Raw genomic sequence first — 19,468 nt, forward strand, 5'->3', positions numbered from 1 at the left:
GAATAGTGCACGATGACTGAATTAAGAGATGTGAAATGGGTAATGAGGTAAAATAACATCAAATGTATTTTGGTCAAATTAGGAATGAGTCTGCCTCCAAGGAGTGCTTAAAACTGAAGTTACTGCTTCACAGGTAACTTCTCCTTGGCTATTCCCTGGAATGCCCTTGCTTTACCTTTGCTGTTTGTGTAAAATAGTGCCAAGAAAGGTCAGAAGATTTTTAGCTTCAAACTGCACTTATTCTGGACACTTTAACATCTTTCCTCTTTACTAGACTTGTGCAGCTCAGCTCTGATGTGAAAAAGGAATGACTGACATGACAAACAGCAGCACTGCCTTGTTGCATAGCCCTCTGCTCAGAGTGTAGATGACACCAAGTACTGAAGAAAGTGGCCAAAAATACTCTTATGCTGTGACACCTTGTGCCTGTAGAAAACTATTCATGATGTGAGCAACTATTCCAAGGGAGATAGGCCATTTGCTGCTTAAACAGGTGGGTTAATATTGCCACTTACTAATATGAAAGTACAAATACAAGCACTTGAAAGGAAATATAAATACTTTTGTGAAAGTAAATATACAAATTTACACTAAGAAATATGTTAAGTCTTTGTAATCATAAATCTTAGAAGTTCATAGAAACTGGCAGAGTAGGAACTAGATGGGGAAAAAAAATCCACTCCAGCAAGAAGCAACCTTCCTCAGATGAACAGGTAATGGATTTTGATGTTATCTGAAGTTAACAAAAAAGCTGCAATTTTCTTTTAGTTGTTAATTTTCCACAAAATTTGCGTGGGATGGAGGCAGGTTAAGTAGTATATAGGGCGTTACATCAACTATGATGTATAACAACCTAAAAAAAATTAAAAAGAGAACTGCCAAAACCAACTTCCTGTAGCTTTTTCCAGCAGTATTGCTAAGCAGGAATATGTAGTTCTGAGTTTAGCAGTGGCTTGGTATCAGCTGTACTTCAGGAGTAAGCATTTGGTATTGTTTTAATGTCTTACATTTATTTAAAAAAAACAAGAGAACACCTTTATTCTCTATCCCCTCTCTTTCCTTTCCCCATTAACTAGAAATACACACTTTTTTTTTTTTTTTTTAAGATCAGGAACCAGTAAATACAGCGTGATTTCTGGAACACAACAGCCCCTGTTCCTAGTCTAGATGACTTTAGACTGTTTCTAGTCTACAGGAGTGCCACCTGCTGCTCAAACCTAAAGCAGCAGCATCACTTCACACATTCCAAAGTTAAATGAAAAGAAGCACTGGCATTCATCCTGCCCCTGGCTATTGTATCCCCAGCAGCACTCCTTCAACTGCAGTCTAATAGGTTGCCCCTCTGCCTGTACCATGTTGTTCCTGGGGTACTGATGGTTGACGAATGGTTTGAGAATGGAGGAGAGACATCTGACAAAATCCTGCTTTGAAGTGCTTCTGTTGCTCTATGATTTTCTTGCTCTCTGAAAGGCAGCTCTGACTGGAAGCCAAGGATTAATGTGAGACTCTGCAATAAACTGCTGACAAGTGAGAGCTGGATTAGAAACTGGACTCTTCTAGCAGATGGATACTTCTACTGTTATTGTGGAGCATGTACCCAACCTTTCCACATACAAAGAAAAAAAATCAACAGCATCCAAACACGACAAGAATAATCATTCAGCATTCAGTACAGCCATGAGTCAGGATTCCCGAACACAGAGCAAGGCTGCTTTACCTTGCCTCAGTCTGGAAATAAACTACCTCATGTGCACCTGGGTCAGACACCTCATCTCCTTCAAAACAATCTTACATAAAACTAGACCTTGTTTTTGTCTGCTTTAAAAGGAGGCCTTAAAGCTGTGAATGGCCTACCTCTGGCTGTCAGTAAAAGTTGTGGTTTTTAGGAGTTAAGAGAAAAGGAGCAAAGATTTTTGAAAAGGAAAAGAAACACCACATCCACCTTCCTAAGGAACCTGAGAGCTTATGTGTGCTGTGAGGGACAAGACTAGCTGGTAGCAAGCGAGAACATAACATATGTAAATATCAGTTCAATGCTAAGACCCCACATTAACAGCCAGTGCTGTCAAGCTGTGTTCTGGTTAAGAACACCATCACCTGTGGCATGTGTGGGGGCTGCTCTGCCTGTAGTCTCTTCACACACAGAAAAAACAAGCTGAGAAGGATGCAAGCAGTGTAACGCAGAGCAGAACAGTACCTCATCCTTCAGGCAGCACAGCACCTCAGCTCTTTGGCAGATAGTACCTTATGCATCAAGAATTCACAATCAACAAACATATTACACGAGAAGAACCACCACAGAGGCTACAGAAGTAATTTTATTTTTGACCCAAGTTTCACTAAACATACTGACTTATCAAAGGATGCTTTGAAACATCAACTGTATACTTACTGACCAGGGGAAACAAATGATCCGTTAAAGCCATAACCTGAAATAGCTGAATACGGCTTGTGCCCAAACAATGGTCAGACCACATTTTGAGGGTGTTTACACCATGCGGCATACCTGGATCTCTGGCTGTCTGAAACAAATTTTACAAGGCAGAAGGCACTCATGGCACGCTCAGACTTCTCAAGCAGTAGGACAGCCACTCCTTCAGCTGGTTGTACCATGTGCCTCACACTGCTGATAAACTGGCATTTGTGCACAGAACACAACTGCGTTATATTGCTCCACCAAGAACAAAAATCCTTTAGTGCCAATTTAAACAAATCAGCTCATCAAGGAGAGAAATTTAAGGTATTTTTACGTTACAGAATTGAATCACAGTATTCTAAAATCGATGTATGAACAGAAGAATACTTAGAGAATATTTAGTGCTTCAAAGTATAGCTAAGAGTCATCATTTAAACAATTTGAATGATCAGTTCCAAATTTACATGGAGAAAAGACCTGCAATTACACGAACGATATTCATAATGATCTAAAGAAACTCAATTGGAATCCTGCAATTGTTTATACCAGGGAAGGTGATGGCTTGGTTATTCCAAATTCTGCCAGTCTATTGTTCGGCCCACTTATATTTATTTTCGGTGTAGTATCAGCTCTAAAGAAAACCCCCTTTTTAGAGGTACTGTGCACATACAGAAGCAGCCTTTGAGAAAAACAGATTAAGGACTGAAACTCCCCTAAGCAAGAACCCCACCAGCGTGGTCCTGGCCTCAGAACTGCGTGAGGTACACACGCTGAAGGCAGCAACCAGGAGAAGCACTGATTTAAGGAGTACGCTGTCTTCATCCAGTAAGTGCCACAGCAATACCTGTGTCTTACAGCTCAGTGTTAAATACTGCATTAGAACAAATTCTGCTATCATTTCCACTAAAACCAGGGTTCCACCTCTTCTTAGGCATCATGTCTCCATGCCATGTTGGGATGGTTATTTATCTGCAGCCACTCCACATCTTACTGAGTGTCACAAAACAAGGTTTAGGCATGTTTGTTGCGTGCAGGGAGCTCAGGAAAGTCTTCAGGTAACAGAACGTGGATGCGACAGATAGGGCAGGTACTCGAATGTTCCTTAAGCCATTTTCTAATGCACTGCAAGAACAGGAAGATTATGCTGAGGAAACAGTCTCAGTACCCCCTTGCACAACTTGTTATGAAATTTGCAGTTAGAAAACTATTCTCCAGTTCTGATGTTCTGCTCATCAAACTATTCTGCAAGTGACAAAAGAGCAACAAATATGGAAATGGGAAAAAGTCATGGACAGAAGTATTGTGTTATTCCAGTATAATTTTTTGCCTCCTTAATACATGAAGTTACACCTGCAGCTCCTATCAGGTGGCAAAAGCAGCTTTATAGCAGTGGCCCCTTCTCTAAGGATGCTGCAAACAGAAATCCGTAATTTGATTACCAAGACTGGATTATTCTGAATTCAAAGTAAGCTTAAATTCAGTCTGATGAATTACCATCTTAGTTAATATCTAAAAATGGAAACTTTTCAAAACATTAATACTGCATATAGCAAGTCTTGGTGCAAAAAGTACGGAAAGGAAAACAATGTCCTGCCATTCCTAACTTCAGATGCTGAAGGATAAAGGGGAGGGAGAAACTTTTAAAAAGTAAAAAAAACTGTATAACTGAACAGAGAGTTAGTCAACATTAGCATCTAAGCAATACTAAGGTAAGAAAAAAAATCCTTACTTCTCTGTGAAAATTATGTCCACATTCCAGTTCACATGAGTCTCTGCTTAACTCATCATGGCATATGATGCATGGATCATCGCTGGAAGGCTACACATTTAAAAAAAAATATATCATTTGAACAGAAAGCAATTAGTAACTTAGCAACAATTTATCATCAAACTCTCCACTTAAGTTTTTGTCCACAAAATGAAGAAGTCTGACTATTTTTTGTCTCGTAATACTTCGATTATTTCACATCTCATAAAAAAAGACCATGGTAATAACTTGAATTTCACAAAGCAGTAGAGAACTTACTATATAGTCTAGTTTTTTCCATTTAGCTTTTGGTGTTGCTCCAGCATTCCCCCATGGCTGGAGATTTGGCTGAGATGGCAGCATGTTTTTACTTGAGGTGCTTTTGTGTGCAGGCCTTGCTTGGGGTGCGCTGGAAACATTTCCTTCTGCAGCTGCTATTTCACTCTGAGTTCCCGTCTGTCCTGCAGAAGCAGATGATGTTGACTTCAGAGGTCTCCCTACAGAAGTTGATGCCTAGACAGGTATTGGATAAGAGTTTTGAGCACGTTCACGGTTCAGAGCTTGACAGCAAGGAAAAATTTGTATTCTCTTTTAGACTGTGCTGCATTATTTCCACTGTCAGAGATACACAGTAGAAATAGCAGCAACTACAACAGACCTCATTTTGCTGGTCCAGAATGAGATCTGTCACTCTGCTTAGAATTTCAGTGGAGCTCAAACTTAATGTATTTCCACTTCTTCTTTGTACATCTTTTATGAACCCCGCAAACTCTGAACTGAAAGAAAAATAACATGATTACTGACGGGTAACACTACAGCTACTATAGGCATATTAGAACACTGTAGTTTCCACGTTTGACTCATAGCAGAAGAGCCTGTAAAAGATCCTAACCTCTCAACAGAACTGCAGCAAGCACCTATTTCTAACACCCCTCAGTAACTAGGATCTAGCTACTGTATTCATCAAAATAACACTACTTCTATTTGCTGGCAGCTCTCATTGAGAACATTAAGTCAACACTGTAGGTCAATTATGATAAGGAGTATATCAGAAAACAAGGGAAAAAACTTTTTTTTTTTTTTTTGTGAAAAAGAAGTATTCAGTAAGAAATCAATTCTTTTTATTCTGTCTATCTCTGTTCTACTATCTTTACAAATGATAGTTTAGAATTTCAATTACCAAATAGAGCATTACATGCATTAAAAAAATACCTGCTGTAGCCCGGAAATATAGTTTGTAGATGAGCAATAATATTTTCAAATGTGTTGTTTGAAGAGGGCTTCATCTGTGTAGCTGAATCGTCTTGGTGGGTTTGGTTTGGCTGTATGTTCTGAGTATTGATTCCTGAAAACTTTGACATAGAAGTTAGCGAAACTTTATCAGCATATGATCCCATCCAAGCTTTGGTGTTTGTTTTCACTGATCCATCACTTGCAAATTCTAAGGTTTGCTCTGCATTTGCAGGCTTCACTCCAGCCTGGGTATTAAGTGAAGCAGTTGTTGGACCTTGATCTTCAGAGCTTGAAGCTGCAGGAAGTAAATTAGCGTGTGCAGATGCAGAAGAGTACGGGACAAGGGCTGGATCACTGACAGCAGCTTTGCTTTGCTTTCTCTACAAAATAAACAGATTCCATAAGAAAAAACAATTGAAATAAACTGAGCAGAGCTCTTGAGCATTTGCAGCATGAACTGCACTATGTTTTGGTCACGATGAGGAACTGAAGATCATATCTGAACTTTTCTGCCTAGGTGAAAATGCCATACGAAAGTGCCCTTATTTTGTACTGCACATAGACAACTGGCTTGAAGCAGGATTAAAAAGAGCAGCATTTATGCATTCAGTGCTACTTTACATATTCTGTATTTACTAAGGAGTGAATGCTGCTGGACAGCTGCGGTTTTTCAAGTATAGTTTGATGTTCGTGGGAGAAACCACTGCTTTAACACAAATGCCATCAATTTGAAAATAATTTACTGCTTTTAATTGGCAATATAAACTATATATAACCAAGTGCAATATTTATTCACTTATTTACATTAAAAACAAACACATCAGCTAAAGGCACCATGTTGACAATCTTGGAGTTCACATGATCCAGGAAGACTTCTCTTTGAACTAACAATTGTGTTCCATAAATGGAAAGAACTAGTGAGAACTTTTGGTGATACATGGACGGTTGGACTGGATGATCTTGTAGGTCTTTTTCACCCTTGGTGATTCTATGACTACTACTGTTGTTTCAGAACTTGGCTGCTCCAAGAAGGCTGCCATCTAACATGCACAAGACCAGGTTGGATGGGGCCACAGGCAGCCTGATTTAGTGTCTGATTTAGTGGTAGGTGACCCTGCTTGTGGCAGGAGGTTGGAACTAGATGATCTTTGAGGTTCCTTCCAACCCCAGCCATTCTGTGATTCCTTAAAATGAGAAGAAACAAATGGGAGTACATTTTGGAACAAAGCAACAGTCTACAAAAGGTCGATTGAGTATTTGCTTGAGAATGTGCTATTTTTTTTTTTCAATCTGCATATTACCAACTTCTAGCTTTGCCAACAGAGTTGCATAGACCTAAATCGCTACCCAGTTCAGCAGGCTAACTTGGACATCCATAAATTTTCACATTCTTTAGTACATGGCTTTAGATTTAGTTTTGTTGATTCTTATAGATTTGTTTATCAAGCTACGTTTCTTATACCTCTTTATTAAAAAATGAATTACTAATGAATTAATTTATTAAAAAAAGAATTACAGATGGAATTAAGCAGTCAAGGATAGCGACCATTTTATCAAGCCTTTTTCATTTGGATTCAGTTTTGTCTCTTAAGGTCTCCCTGACAGTGAAAGAACCACAGATACATTTTCTAAGAAGTTACTCCTCCATCACTACAGTAAAAGCAGGTGCCAAATGCATAACAAGTGGAACAGAAATCACTCTACTTCCAAACTTCTAAAATGATGGTAACCTAAAGAGGATAACTAAGAACATTTACAAAGTCTTAAGAGATCTGTGCCAATAAGGAGAAAAGAAGAGACCTAAATCTTAGTGGGGAACAAAAGGTAGGCCAGAAAACATAAGAGCATGTGTTCAGAAAAACTGTAGTGACAACCACAGTATACTACAGTTTTGGAACAAAGCCTTGGGTCTAAATTACACCAAAAACAAAGGAAAGAAAAAAACATGACTTTATGCAGAGAATACATATTTTAAAGAAAGTTTCTTTTGTGGCATCTGTAATGCGTTTGAGGATTTCATTTTCGCATGTGCCAGGAATGCATTTTACTTAGCACTTAATTCCCCCATTCTAAAGGATGACTGAACCCTTTTTGCTTTTCTCCAAACTATCCCAAGGTACAGTAACTCATGCATGCTATTTGCCTTCATGACTGGGCATCAGCTCTGTGCTCAGGTTTCAATTTTGCTTCAGTGAATGGCAGCAGTCAGGCTGCTGGCATCATCTCTGCAGCTAGCTTGACTACTTCGGCATGGTCATGCATCTCCCCACGCCATGCTGATAAGGAATTAAATGAGTACTGACTTACACTGACTTTGTCCTGGCACCAGAAACTATCACACATTGTTTGGAAGTAACTGACATGATTTGAGCAAAGTATTTGTGGAAGTACTGACCTGTAAGAAAGTGCTTTTAATAGCATTTATCTGGGATGTAGCCATTGCAGATTAATTTCCATGAATGGCTATACTGCTTTGAATTCAAAGCTATCTATTCAAGTTCTCCATGTACATGTTCTGTAATGGACAGCCAATCTGACGTTAACTTACAGAATTTCTGAACATACTGCTATCACACGTAAGATACATACTAAGACACTGGGAAGAGATGAAAGATCCACAGTTTCTATTTTGGTGAGGCAGTTTCGAACACCATTTTTCACCTTCTCAATTTTTTCTTCATACCCAACCTGAGGAAAGAAAACAAATTCCTCTCCAAATCAGCATTAAATAAAGCTCTTCCAGTAGTTCATACAGTAAAAGGCAGCAGGCCTTTCACGTGGCTACAATAAGGCTGCCATCTCCTACAGCAACATTAATCTCTATGGAAGTACATTAATGTCTGAAAACATTTGTGAAACATCTAGCTTTTAAAACTTAACCTAGATGTTCCATACAACTTCCCTTTAAAAGACAATTTTATCATTTTTTAAAAAGTTGCATGGACTTTAAAAGTTCAAAAAATACAAAAGAGCTGACAGACTGATCAACCTGGAATTCAGTAATCTTGAATTTTGCCTTTCCAAAACGGAAGATATTCCTTGCAACTTAAGCACATTTTATCGTCAGGCCTTATAATCAAAACTTTCTTTCATCATTAAAAGAAACGCAGATTGGCTTGTGGAGAAGCCATTGATATTTTAACAAAGGAATGCAAAATTAAGTTATATATTCTGTTTTAATTTCCAAAATTCAACTTATCCCTAGTTAAGAGAACTTAAGACTTACCTTTACTTTCTCCATTTGTTTCTTTATATTTGAAATAAATACTTCCCAATAATTAATCTGTGACTTTAAGTCAGGAACTGAAGAAGCTGAGCTGCTGAAATAATGAAAATTTTCAGTTAAACTCCAACATTCCCATTAATTTGTCTACTTTGCAGAAAAGAAGGCTGAGAGGCAACTGCGTTCCTCTCAGCAGCTTCCTGAGGACAGGATGCAGAGAGGGAAGTGCTAGGCTCTTCTCTTTGGTCACTGATGACAGGGAATACAGAATGGCACAAAGCTGCACCATGGCAGGTTCAGAGTGGGCAGTAGGAAAAATTTCTCTACGTGAGGGTGGTTAACACAGGCACGGGGCATCAGTCACCTCTCTAGGAAGCCTGTCCCAGTCAGTAATCAAGAAGCATTTGGACAATGCCTTCAATAACAAGTTTTAACTCTTGATTAACTCTGACAGCTCTTTGGTCCCCTCCAACCGAACTCAATTATTTTTATGACCATACTCTTACAACTTTAGTCACAGTTAAAGATTTATACCTATTTTAAGCTAACGTCACTTAAATTAATTGCACCTATATCCTATCCAATCTTAGAAGTAGACTTCTCAAATGTAAAATAATATTTTGGGGCAACCTAGACAGGGAAATGGAACAAGTAGTTTTTAAAATATTAATTCCTTGATTCTTGCTAAATGCCCAACTGTTTTGTTTCACCACTTCATTTACATTGCAGCCCTCTTCCAGTGCTACTGGATAGCAGTAACTGGAACATTCCCAGTAGCCTCATCTTCTAAGAGAGAATTAGAAGAGAAGTTTGCTGCTCACATGTTGGTAATTTAAGCCCAAAATAGAAAATCAGCTTCAGGAAAGTTGCATTTAATGACTGCGTATGTTTCAGGATAGCATCGCTTTGTGAGCAAAACTGACTTGTCTAGTTAAAACGATCATGATTAAACATCCAGTAATTGCTTTTGTTTAACAAGTAGTAGTACTGAAATTGCTAGTGTAAACTCTCCATACCTGCTTAGTGACTTCAACATCTTGAGATTTGCTTCTGCTTTGGAAACTATACCATTCAGTTTGTATAATTCACTTTCTTTCCAGTTTTTGAGTACTGATACCTGTAACAAAATAACAGCTTTTAAAGAAGTGCAACAAAAGCATTGCAGACACAATAAATAAAGCCTGGATCCTCTTAAACAACAGTTTGATGATACAGCGTACAACATACACTCACAACAGAACACCATATTAGAATCAAGGGCATTGGCAGGCCTCTGCGAGGTGAAGTAGGTTATATTCACTTCAACAGACTGCAGAATGCATGCAGAGATGTTCCATCTGCAACTTAAAAATGCATGTGTTTGTGTACATACATACATTTTAAGTGTTTCAGGCAGCCTTTTAAATGCTGTACTGTGGAAGACCAACGTGGATCAACAATCTAATCTTTGTGTAAAATCTCACTGCAGGTACAACAGCCTTCAAACCTTTTCTCTGAAGAAAGAATTGTATGCCATACGGTGTATTAGAAGTCTTTCCCATCTCAGATGCTATTTTGGCAAAAGTACTGATGTTTATCAGTAAACTCCTCCTTTCAGTGAAATAACCAAATTGCATTCAGACTGTCAGATTATGAAGTAGCCACAGATTCCCTAAGTGTGACTTATCTTTGCAAAGGAAATCCTATCTTCCTATAATACTCGCTAATGAAATGTCTTCATAAGAGGGCTAAGTATGAAACTGAAATATTACTAAATGTTAAGGCAATACCAGAAGCCCCAAATTCTGTACAGTTATAATACTGGCCAATAATAACATACTGATGATCTGCAAAATTCTGCAGGATAACATAACGAACAGCAGTTGTCAATATTTGATTAAAACTTTTAATGTATTCTTATAAAATGTCTTAGGTGCTATTTAAAGGGAAATTCTTAAATAAGACTTCACCAGTCATCTTCCCCATCCATCAGTGCAAATGATCCAGACTGTAAAAGAAGTGTTTCAGGTTTTTTTTTTTGTTTGTACCTCTGCTTTAACAGCTCTTTTCTCATGCTCCTTGAAGACATCTTGACTCTTCTTAATAAGTTCTTCCAGTTTTACTTTCTTATTAGCAAATTTATTACTGCAAAACAAAAAAGGTTAAAAAAAAATTAAGTATCACAGCAGTATCTAAAATTGAAACGTGGAGATATGACGAGAGACATGGTCAGTGCGCATGGTAGGGATGGGCTGACGGTGGGACAAGGTGACCTTAGAGGTCTTTTCTGACCTTAATAATTCTATGATTCTAAATATCTAAAAGAAAATAATATTTACTCATGGTAAATAGAAGTAAACTAGCTGAGAATAAGAGATATAAGCTGAAGTGCTTTTTTTTTTTTCTCATCTTTCGCCCAGAGTGAAACAGACAACTCCAATAATGGAAAGTCAACAGAAAAACAAACATTGCTGAGAGGTACAAGAGTTTTACCTGGTCTCAAGATATGTATTCAAACACGTGTTATACTGCTTCTCCTTCTCATCAATGGTCTTTGAATACCTAGAGTAACCGAACATTCGTTAAGCTTGTTCTGAAAAATGTTTGCTAGCAAATACATGACCCTCTACAACCAGAGTGACAAATACACAGCAGTGACAATCTGTACATCTTATATATCAATACTCTAAGTGCACTTAATGTACTCCTAATTAAGAAGCAAGTAACCAATGTAAGTGCCAGATGATAATTATTCAAGAAAGATTTGGCCCAAGCTATTCATATTAAAGATAATATAATAGTATTGTATGACAGAAGTCTTCAAGTCTGTAAAACTGACAGAGAATATTAAAAACACAGACAGGATTGACAAACTTGCTAATTAAGTCAGCTTCATCAGTTATCTGGCAACTGCTGTAAATGCTTACCTGAATTAGCAAAAAAAAAAAAAAAACCACCAAAAAAAAAAACCCACCAGAACTAAAGCAGACATTCATATTTCACACACACTGTTACTGTGAAAAAGCTGCTAGCTGGCTATACAGCCAATAATAAAGTTTTGGGAATTAAAATGTTTTTGGGAAAAGCTACATCAAATCCTACAGAATAAGGGCTGTTTAGCACTGGAATAGGCTCCCAGGGAGGTGGTTGAGTCACCATCTCTGGATATGCTTAGAAACCATTTGGATGTGGTGCTCAGGGACATGATGTAGTGGAGGGTTGTTAGAGTTAGGGTAGTACGGTTGGGTTGTAGTTGGACCTAATGATCTTTACGGTCAGTTCCAACCTGAGCAAATTTATGATTCTGTGTGATCTCCGAGATGTCTGGACTGTGGCTGAACGAAGCTGGTTCACATTCCTTCAGAGCCAGGAGAACTACTTGCCAGGACAATACCTGGGTTTGCTGCACACAGGACTGTGGTAAGATATTACTTATCTAAGTTCCATGGAAGGCTCTGCAGACTTCTGTTACAGGGTGAAGAACAGGTAAAAAACAGAAGAGATACATGCAGCTATGTGGTTCCTGCAGTTTTACTTCAAACTCAGAAAGAAACGATAAGCCTAGAAAGGAAGGAAATGTGCATCCCAAAATAACCTTCAGATATGCCAAGTGGCAGAACAGATAAAGAGAGTCAAAGAAAGACGCAGATCAGAGTTTAGTCGGGTTGACTGAGGAGGAGGATCAAGACATGAAAACTGAAATGAATTGAAAATTTCAGACCAATCATACAGCAAAAGCAGAGCACAGTGAGGAAACAATGTTAAGTCATGAAGGAGAAAAGTAACAAAGCAGTGCAGATCTAAAGGAGGCTGGAAAACTGGAAGATTCTAAGTAGTGAAGAAGTAGTATTTATTAGGTTATTTAGTATTTACTAGGTTAAGTAACTATATTTATATCCAACTGACAGCACCTCTAATCCAAAAGTTGCATTTAAATTACTTTCAGAACTATATTATTAGAGCAAGAAGTTCGGAGTTTTCATTCTGCATACATCAAAGAATCAGTGGATATGAAATTTATCACAGTCTATTAGAAACAGCCATACGTACTGCTGCTTTTGGGAAAAAAAAAAAAATCAAGCAAAAGGACAATAATGTAATTCTGTGTTCAAAACTGGTACCTCTCATTGGTATCCACATGCTTTTTGGCTGTGTTCCTCATTGCTTTTAAGTTCTCTTGACTTTCCTTTTTCTCCTGTTGCCATGTTTTTACTTTTATTTCTAAAGCTTGATGAAGCCACTCCACTTCTTTCTTAAATATCTAAAAGCAGAAAATAAGAAAACATTTCTGCAAATGGTATTCCATTAAAATGCAAGTTAGAGCAGATTGCCGACACATGATCAAAAGAAATGCCACTGAAATTTACACTGACAGCTTCACTTAATTTACTTTTAGGTCACGTATTCAGCACAAGATTGTCTCCCTCTACTCTACCCTTACGAGGTCCCATATGGAGTACTGCATCCAGGCCTGACGCCAGCTCAAGAAAGAGCTGGAGTGGGTTAAGAGCAGGACACAAAGATGATCAGAGGGCTGGAGCATCTCTCCTATGGAGAAAGGTTGAAGGCAGCTGTCTTGTGCAGCCTGGAGAAGAGAAGGCTCCAGGGAAATCTTACAGCCTTTCAATACGCAGAGTGCTTATAACAAAGATGGAGAGAGACTTTTTACCACAGACGTAGTGTTAGGACTTAAATGGCTTTAAACTAAGAGACTGGAAATTTAGATTTAATATTAGGAAGAAATTCTTTCTTCAGAGGGCAGTGAGGTGCTGGCACAGCTGCCCAGAGAAGCTGTGGTGCCCCATCCCTGGAGGCACTTGAGGCCAGGTTGGATGGGGCCCTGAGCAGCTGAGCTGGTGGGGGGCAGCCCTGCCCACAGCAGGGGAGTGAAAATAGATGATCTTTGAGGTCCCTTCCAACCCAAACCAGTCTGTGATTCTGTGAACGTTAAAGCAAGAATTCAGGAGATCCCAAGATGCAGTAAGAATTTACTCCAAAAAAATACACACACACAAGGAAAATACATTAAAGGAATATTGTAGGATAGACCTCACCCCTCTTTATTAAAGAATAATGAGGGGAGATGGAAAAAATGGCTTTGGTCTAACCTGAGTTATTTATTTAAATGAAAAACTCCCTTCAAATGCAGACAAATGAACACTTTGTAGCACACTCAGCTTTAACTATAAAATCAATCCAGTCCAAGTGCAAACAAGCTGATGATGATGTCTGGACTACTCTTACTCCCAGACATTTTCAAAGAAACAAGTCTGTTAGACTTCCCAACAAATAAAACACTGACCACTGGAAGTCCTTCTCCTCAAGAAGAGGGAAAGTGTCAATAACACAGAGCTTTTTTTATTCTTTAGAGTAAGAACCAGTACCTATCCACTAGATGGATGCAACCAGTTTTCTATGTTCACTTAAGTGTGTTCTTAAGACAACACAAAGATTTTCAGATCTGCTGAGTAAGACTTCAAAGCTGTGAGGACCATCATTCAAGTTTCAAAAAATAGTGTTGACCCATTAGAACCAATACTGTCAGCCACTGCAGTTTATCTTTGCTAACCCCACTGTAGCACAAGTAAAAATGTTACCCCTCTCTCTTGAACAGCCTTCTTTATCAGCTCTTCTAAAATATTGATTTCTTCTGAGCTCCGGTTTTGTAATTGTTCATATTTTTCCTGTGCTTCTTTAAGTTGTTCTTTTAATACTTGATGCTCTTTTTCCATACGTAGAATATCTCCCTGAAAATAAATTAGTTACAGAAAGTAATTCAGAATCTACTACGCACAGAGCAGCAAACACTCATGACAGTCAGTTAGCTGATATTCAAGACTGTGAGGATTTTTTGGTGTGCTTTTGTTGTTGTTTTGTTTGGGAGTTTTGTGGTGGTTTTGCTTTTGTTTCTTCAGGACAGAGAAATCTGTGTAACAGAAATGAACATCCGTGTCTGAAAAGACTGGAATATGAAGAGCCTGTAGATCATATTTTTTAATTCTGACAGACACGTAAGGTTGCCATTATCATCAGCCTGAGATGTCTCAGTCTAAATCTTCCAATTTAAATCAAACTTCAAGATTTTCTTGAGAGGAAATTTCCCTAGAATATAGTCCAACATCTGATGGCTACAGTACAAAGCTCCAAAGCCTCCTTTTTGTGGGCCTAGGTGAAGTTTGTAAGGACATTACAGATTGCAGCCCAACACAAGCAAAAGAAAGTAACCCTGAATCAAAAATAACTTTTAGAACATTGCATTTCCAGAGAACCTTTATCTTCATGCTACTATGAACTTGGACACTCCTTTAAACTTCTTCATGAGAAATATGTAGAAATAAATATACAGGTAACTTACTTGTTGCTTCTCAAATGGATGAAAAGGCAAAGTATTAGTTTCCCTATCAGTTACTTCATTATTCACCTAGAACACAAAGAATCATTAACTGATTAGAAAAATCTCCTGTTTACACATGCAACTATTATGCCAGCTCTGTTCTGGAGCTTTTATATCTAACCAACAATTCTACGCATCTGACTACATTATGAAATAGGTTTACCTACAATGCAGCAGGAAACTGCGTATATTCCCAAAATGGACTTGAAGCTATAATGAAAACACTTTTTTTCCCTAATGTTTCCCCAATTTCAATTGACCAAAGCATTATACTGGGGACAATTCTTACAGTCTTCAAACACAGCTGTGCTCCATCTAGGCAGATTCACTCTATTTGCATTCTTAAGACTGGCAAATCCAGTGTCTGACTGTTCACGGAGCAGCTGTGTTTTGTTGCTCATGATCTACGACACAGATGCATCTCCTCAAAAGCAACTAAACTCAACGACCTTTGGAATTCGTGCTTGTTTTCTTCTAGCGTTGCTCATTAAGGACTTACTGAAAGAACTGAAGTTTAAAATTTAATCATGCAATATACTGAAGATTCAGTTTATGTTACAATATGCTATTAAAATCATAGCCAAATGATGGCAAATGCTTTGCCACACCGCACTTCCACAAACATATCTGTTGCATTCTGACCTTTCAAACTCTGCTAACCAGAATTCACTGAATTGAAAACTGTTGCTGTCTTCTGTTGACAGTTTGTTAAATGTGCTCAAAAACTAAAAAGAACTTCCAACGTAAAAGCCCTGTTAGCCAAGTAACTGAATTCATTTGCCAAGTCAGCAACTGCTCGGGAAAGATTTCAAGTAAGTAAGTGCAAACAAAACAAGTCTGGGAAAAAAAAAATAAGGGTAACAATGAAACACATCAACACTTTCAGAATTTAGAAAGCAAAAACAAAAAGATGACTGTCTCACAGTTATAAGAAGTTCTTTCCTTAGTAATGAGAAACAAATTAAGATGAGGAACTTCTCTACAATCACTCTTCTAGCATGTTGGATAAGCTACCATAGGAACGGATGTAAGAAACTGCCGTACCTGTAACACGGAAACCTGTCACAAAGTGCACACAAAGTGCATTCTGTAACAAAAAATAAGTACTAGAGAACACTAAATACTATTATACAATACTCCTTGTATTTGGGTAGCTTGAAGTATTACTGCTCTTGAAACACACAACTGACCCTTCAGGAAGTTATAAAGAAATCATCCCAAAAGGAGCTGCACCTTCCACAGCTGCAGAAACATAATGCAAGATTTCAACACCATCTTTTGTTACTTACACTCCTTTTAAAGGAGTGTTCCATTTTAATCTCTTACCTGAACAGCTACCATCCTTGTATGTGGGTTGTTTTTCATTACAGGTATACCTCTGCTTTCTTTTTCCTTCTTAATCACCTGTATATCACATTCAGCTTCATTTGTACTATTTGCAACAGCAAAACTGTCATCATAAAATGTGCTATCGGAGTTTTCCACCAGGCACGGAGGGTCTCTGAATGTTTCTGTTTCAGCTGGTATAAAGCTGCTGCTGACATATTTTCTGTCTGAAGTTGCTAATTCATCATTATCCTGATGAGTAACACCATCAGCATAAATATACCCAGGTTGCTTGGCAACATTTGACAGGAGAGGCACTGGAGAAGTCACTGGCGATGTTCTTTCACACTGATAACCCCAGGAAGTCTGTGGCAAAAATCTGCTTTGATTCTGAAAATCTCGATAAAATAAAAGTTTTGAAAAATAAGGCATATTTTCAACAGGATCAATATCCTGACTAAGCACTGATTGCCACGAAGTAGGCAAAGAATAGGGCAAATATTGTGGAGTCTCACAGCTTTCTAATGGTATGTCAGTAGATGTTGATATATGAGGTTGCTCAGGATAAGACAGGGGTTTGAATTCCTTAGCAGCTGGATTTAACTGTATCTTGTTCTGCAAAGAATTTTCTTGCGCATCACAGACAATGTAATTTCCTTCTTCATTATTTTCAGTCTCATCTCTGTTTTTATTTTCTTTAATAAGAATATCATGCCTTAGGCTAATAAAATTATCCACCATAACGAAACGATGGGATTTCAGAAGAAAAGATTTCAAACCACCCTCATCTTCTACAATCTTTCGAGCTTCTTCAGGGAAATGTTCATATTCCCCAATTAGCAACTTATTATTTAATTCCATCGGGCCATGCTCTTCCAATATCTGAGAGAAATAGCTTTAAAAAAAAAAAAAGTAATTGTTCATTAACAATTTCTCATACAATTCTCAAGCCCTATTTCACATAGAAAGCAATAAGTCTTCAGCACTACTGAAGAATGACCATTTGGAAGATGGTGTTCCATCTAAGCATAAAAATTGTCTGTAATACTGGTGCTTCTTCACGTCTTACTCAGACACCTGCAGCCACCTGAGGGCATAGGACATATCTCTATGTACCATCAGGACTTCATTGTGGCCTTTATCCAATTATGTTATTTAATAGGATGTTGCACCTAATACTGCTGCCTCCAAAAGCCCTGTTATTTAGGCAAGACGTTACTGCATGAAATCTACATACCAGTTAAATGAGAACTGAAAGGAACAAAGAAAGAGACAGTCTAAGGAAAATATGTTTGTTGCCATCTGATGACAGACACATAAAATATGCTGTTAGTAAATTGTATCAAGATATACTTTCTATGTTGTTATATGCCATAATTTTCTCATTTAGAAATGACTACGAGTATCAATGAAACAAACAGTTGAATTCCACCTTCAGGTGTTAGAATTGTCCTGCTCACTAGTTCAAAGCTAAACTGCAGCCTGTCATTTGACAGACTTCCTTTATTCCTTACAAGCAGATTCACAAGTTGGAGTTCAAGGCCTCAATTTTTCTGCACTCATCCAAAATTATGGAGTTTTCGTGCTTGTAATCGCCAATCAGTTCTACAGTAGGCACCAAAGATACTTAATTCCAATTGCTTCCATCACTTCTTTCTTGGAATACTGTAACATTAATTCTCTAACATAAAGGTGCAGAATTTACATGCATTTAAGTTGAAACAGTAAAACTTTTAAACTGCTAACCACAGAAGTGCATACATACTCATATAAACTTTCACAGGTTTGATTTAGATTAGCATCCAGTCTCTGACAGTTGTTACTGTTTGAAATGTCATATACAGCTTCAAACTCATCTAGTTGCCCCCGAAGATATTCTGGGATTATACATGGTTCATAATATGTAAAACCTCTACAGAGTTCAAAAACAAAAACAGAACAAACAAACAACTCAATGTCTCTGAAAATGATGACATTCTGAGAAGAGCATCAGCATATGGCAGCTACACAGATGCTAAGAAATATCCCAGTAGCAAACATTTCCTAACAAGTAGATAACAAGTAGAACACGCACTATTCCCAAAATCATGAACTGGTAAATTTCTTAAATTGAGAATAACCAGAAACTAATAGTAACTAATGGTAATAAAGCTTAGGTGTGTCCTAGCAGCTGCTCTTCATCTGACAAATTTATCATCTACTTTCTTTCTACAGTAAAGTGGAACAGAAAGAAGATAAGTTACACGAAAGAACAGCTTTTTGGCCTAGCAGCCTTACTGGGATGGAACCTGCTCATTATTTGATTACCTCTTAGATCACTAACATCTTAAAAACTCTAGTATCCATCATACCTGTCCCAGAAGCAGAAAAGTAATGATCTCTGGAAGCTCAAATGAAGGTCATTTCAAGAAATACTGAGATATGAACCCAGACTTTCTAAGGTGTTTCTAAGCCTGTCTTCTCTGGTACCTGCAAAGTACTTTGGAGCTTGGGCAACAAAAGTAAAGGTGCGTGATGATACTTACAATGCGTTTTCTTCTATAAACGTATTTTCTTCTTGTGGTGCTGTACTAACTCCACTGGATAATACTAAAACAGACTAATTAAAAACAGATCATTACTTTTCATCTCGGAAAATGATCCAATGTAAAGAGTATGAGTAACTTGCTTACACAGAACCTCCTTCTGTAATTTTATTGTGCTCAGACGTGAGATGCTGAGCACCAAAACACTCAACTACAATTACATGCATTAAGCCACACTGAAAAACTTCTTTATTTTAAATTATTAGCTTCTTCAGAGCTTTCTTTAGAACATATAATACTGCAATATTCCAGTCCAACCTATCTTTTTTAATTTTTATTTACAGATTTTATCTAAATCCTAGATGTGCTTGATTTTTTGCCAAGTTCTAGTAAGACACACAGCTTCCTTCTATGGCAGAGTTTTGCCTACTGCAAAAAAAAGAAAGCACACAAATTGAATTTTTAGGGATCTCATCCTAGAAAAAACAATTTTTTATCATAATTTTTGTCGTGAAATTTGGGCAAAATTATAAAATGTTGGGGACACAGAGGAAATCAAGATGACTGCAATAAAGCAAGATTCTAGAAAAGCGGGACAAGAGATGCTATGCTTGGGATTCCATCT

At 37.8% G+C, this 19,468-nt stretch overlaps 1 protein-coding gene across 1 annotated transcript in view; it reads right to left on the reverse strand.

Annotated features, from left to right (window-relative positions):
- Nucleotides 1–3,427: 3,427 nt before the first annotated feature.
- The window catches only part of TTC3 (tetratricopeptide repeat domain 3), a gene marked incomplete at both ends in the record, with an annotated part of 58,938 nt that continues 42,897 nt past the window's right edge, over nucleotides 3,428–19,468 (reverse strand). The window contains 16 exons of the mRNA XM_079548637.1: nucleotides 3,428–3,538; nucleotides 4,146–4,235; nucleotides 4,443–4,676; nucleotides 4,822–4,939; nucleotides 5,376–5,776; nucleotides 7,986–8,084; nucleotides 8,623–8,716; nucleotides 9,636–9,736; nucleotides 10,647–10,743; nucleotides 11,092–11,160; nucleotides 12,720–12,859; nucleotides 14,196–14,345; nucleotides 14,954–15,019; nucleotides 16,319–17,213; nucleotides 18,084–18,230; nucleotides 18,844–18,917. Of these exons, the coding sequence (XP_079404763.1) occupies nucleotides 3,428–3,538; nucleotides 4,146–4,235; nucleotides 4,443–4,676; nucleotides 4,822–4,939; nucleotides 5,376–5,776; nucleotides 7,986–8,084; nucleotides 8,623–8,716; nucleotides 9,636–9,736; nucleotides 10,647–10,743; nucleotides 11,092–11,160; nucleotides 12,720–12,859; nucleotides 14,196–14,345; nucleotides 14,954–15,019; nucleotides 16,319–17,213; nucleotides 18,084–18,230; nucleotides 18,844–18,917 (2,886 nt within the window). The remainder of the gene's footprint in view (nucleotides 3,539–4,145; nucleotides 4,236–4,442; nucleotides 4,677–4,821; nucleotides 4,940–5,375; nucleotides 5,777–7,985; nucleotides 8,085–8,622; nucleotides 8,717–9,635; nucleotides 9,737–10,646; nucleotides 10,744–11,091; nucleotides 11,161–12,719; nucleotides 12,860–14,195; nucleotides 14,346–14,953; nucleotides 15,020–16,318; nucleotides 17,214–18,083; nucleotides 18,231–18,843; nucleotides 18,918–19,468) is intronic.

The sequence above is a fragment of the Tetrao urogallus genome, assembly GCF_951394365.1.
Source record: "Tetrao urogallus genome assembly, chromosome: 1".
Classification (NCBI taxonomy): domain Eukaryota; kingdom Metazoa; phylum Chordata; class Aves; order Galliformes; family Phasianidae; genus Tetrao; species Tetrao urogallus.